At 35.6% G+C, this 2744-nt stretch overlaps 1 protein-coding gene across 1 annotated transcript in view; it reads right to left on the bottom strand.

Moving 5' to 3' along the window:
- Positions 1–2744, bottom strand: part of LOC106874241 (junction-mediating and -regulatory protein) — an 80721-nt gene that overhangs the window by 20096 nt on the left and 57881 nt on the right. The window contains exon 3 of the mRNA XM_052965853.1: positions 850–931. Within this exon, the coding sequence (XP_052821813.1) occupies positions 850–931 (82 nt within the window). The remainder of the gene's footprint in view (positions 1–849; positions 932–2744) is intronic.

Here is a 2744-nt window from a genome sequence, read left to right as displayed (position 1 = left end):
GTGTGTGTGTGTGTGTGTGTGTGTGTGCATGTGTGAATGTTGAAATTTCATGGTTTTGCTTATCACCATCTGAGCAAAACAGTGATACCTTTTGAATTCTTCATTGATATTACAAGCAACTGCTGTGTCTTCAAAAACTAGTGCAAAAAAAAAAAATCCCTTTTTGAAAACAGAAAAGGGTTGGTGATAGAAAGGACATCAAGCTATAAAATACTGCTTCAAGTAAGCAGTTCTCATCCAACCCATAGCAGCATGGAAAAACAGACATTAATCCTTAAATGGTAGGAAAGGGTTGCATGTGTATGCCAAATAGGCAAAAAACAAAAAGAAATCTCTTTTTCTGAACCCTTTAACATTCAGATTACTCACTCAAATATAATGCCTATTTACTCACATTGTTTTGAATTGACCATGTGTTATCTTGGAGCTTTGAGAAGTTGATGATGTGATTGCTTATTTCCAGAATGACATTGTAGGGTGGGTGTGAGAGGCCAGACCTAGCCAGTTTGAATATAAAACAGACAGAATATTTGGACCAGATGTGGTTGGTTCAAATAGATTAATGGTAAATTTTAAACTTATTTCCACTTCAAATAAGCACACAAACCATAATTGTTAGTCTTTCACAAAATAAAATTTACAATCTCATTATTGAAAAGTGCTGTGAAATATTCACTTTCCTTTAATGATGACTATATTCACGTAAAAGTTTTGAAACATTAACTGATGATGTCTGCTGTTCTCTAATGAAACATCAATTTATGATGTTCACTGTTTAAGGGTTAAACAAATATTGTTGAAAGCTAAAATTTCCACTACTCACAAAAAAACATAAAGCAAATGATTTACCGTCTCATTCGATCAACACCCAGAAGATCAAAAGCTGTTTTGCCAAATTTTTCTTTATCTTGTTTCATTCTTTCAAGCATGGCTGGAATAAAAAATTATATATATATATATTAGGAAGAACAGAAAACAAATGATCTCATTGATATTTCACTTTTTCTACAGCTGTTTCCAAAACTCTTGTGAAAACATTGTCAATCAAATAATAATTATAGAATCCTTAATTAGAGTTATTAAATTAATTTAGTTGAATGTGATATGAAAGTCATTTCATCAGCAAAATTTTTGTTTATGTGCAAGATAGAGAAATAGCTGTAATTTGAAAAATCAATGTAATTGTTTGTTTTCTATTCTTCCGTATATATTTTGCTCTGAACATTCATTTTAGCCATTTTTACATTTTATACTGTTATTGCATTGAATTCATAATATATCAGAATTTAATAATCTATCAAAGAGTTGAGCTCTAAGAATTCTATGGCTATACTTTTTCCAGTGCATAACCACTTATTCAACATATTGTTGTTATTATGTTAAACTATCGTACGTCCAAATTTGGCCAAATGCTGTTTTCGCAATATTTACTTTTGCTTGCAATAGCCAGTTCATTTAGTCAAACTATCATATCTCCAACTGCTTCAGATGCCAAAATGTCAAAAATTGTCAAAGTGTAGAACAATGGTTTTGCTATGGAATGGTGAAACTATTTTTTTGTTAAAATTAGAACATTTCTAAATCTCTCAGAGAGATTTATGCAGTAGCAGCACAATAAAGTGATAGTATGTTGTCAACTTAATATAAGAGTCCCATGAAAGGGAAGAATGCTATTGTTATTTAGCCCTAGGAAACACCGTTTCCTGTTGGACTTGGCACATTTCCTGTGTCCTTATGGCATCGACAGCTAGCAAGCCATGCTACTCCAGACTGATGATGAGTGATGACTCTGAAACTAGTCTCTGGATGCTGGCTTTGCTGGGTGGAGGTGCTTGCCTCCACTTTGAATACAGAAGGACACAGGGAATGTGTCAAGTCCAACAGGATACAGTGTTACCTAGGGCTAAATAACAGTAGCATTCTTCCCTTTCACAGGACTGTCACATTAAGTTGACAACATACTATCACTTTATTTTTTAGTTTTCTGAAAAAGCAAAGTTTTGCACTTACGACACTTTTGCATAATAACAACGATATATATATCCTCATCATCATCGTCGTTTAACATCCGCTTATCATGCTGGCATGGGTTGGATGGTTTGACTGAGGACTGGTGAACCAGAGGCTGCACAAGGCTCAATCTGACCTGGCGAAGTTTCTACAGCTGGATGCCCTTCCTAACACCAACCACTCTGTGAGTGTAGAGGGTGCTTTTAGATGCCACTGTCACAAGGGCCAGTCGGTGGTTCTGGCAATGCACAAAAGGTGATTTTGACATGCTACCTGCACAGGAGCCAGTCCGGCGGCACTGGCAACGACTACGCTTGAATGTTGTTTTTCACGTGCCACTGGCACATGTGCTAGTAAGGCAACGCTGGCAACGATCATGCTCGAATGGTGCTTTATACGTGCTACCTATACATATATATATATATTAGTAAAATAGAGGGGATCAATTAGATTTCAGCAAATTAACCTAGAGGGCTCTCTGTGCATTTTTGGCAAGACAAATTACCCTGAAATATTTGGTGAAGCAGCACCCGGAAAATATCTGGCAGGATATCACCAACAGAAATAGTTGTTAATGTAACAGCCTGAATTTTCATAATGTCACCTATTACATTATGCAAGGACTTGTATTTGGAATAAATCACATTACTGAAACATTAGTAGTCATGGTCTGAACTATGCATTTGTTTTCTTCTTCCTCTCTCTCTCTCTCTTTCTCTCTCTCTCTCTCTCTA

This window comes from Octopus bimaculoides, chromosome 2, assembly GCF_001194135.2.
Source record: "Octopus bimaculoides isolate UCB-OBI-ISO-001 chromosome 2, ASM119413v2, whole genome shotgun sequence".
Lineage (NCBI taxonomy): Eukaryota > Metazoa > Mollusca > Cephalopoda > Octopoda > Octopodidae > Octopus > Octopus bimaculoides.
The sequence above is the reverse complement of the archived record's forward strand: the minus strand, read 5'-3'. Positions and strand labels throughout refer to the sequence as shown.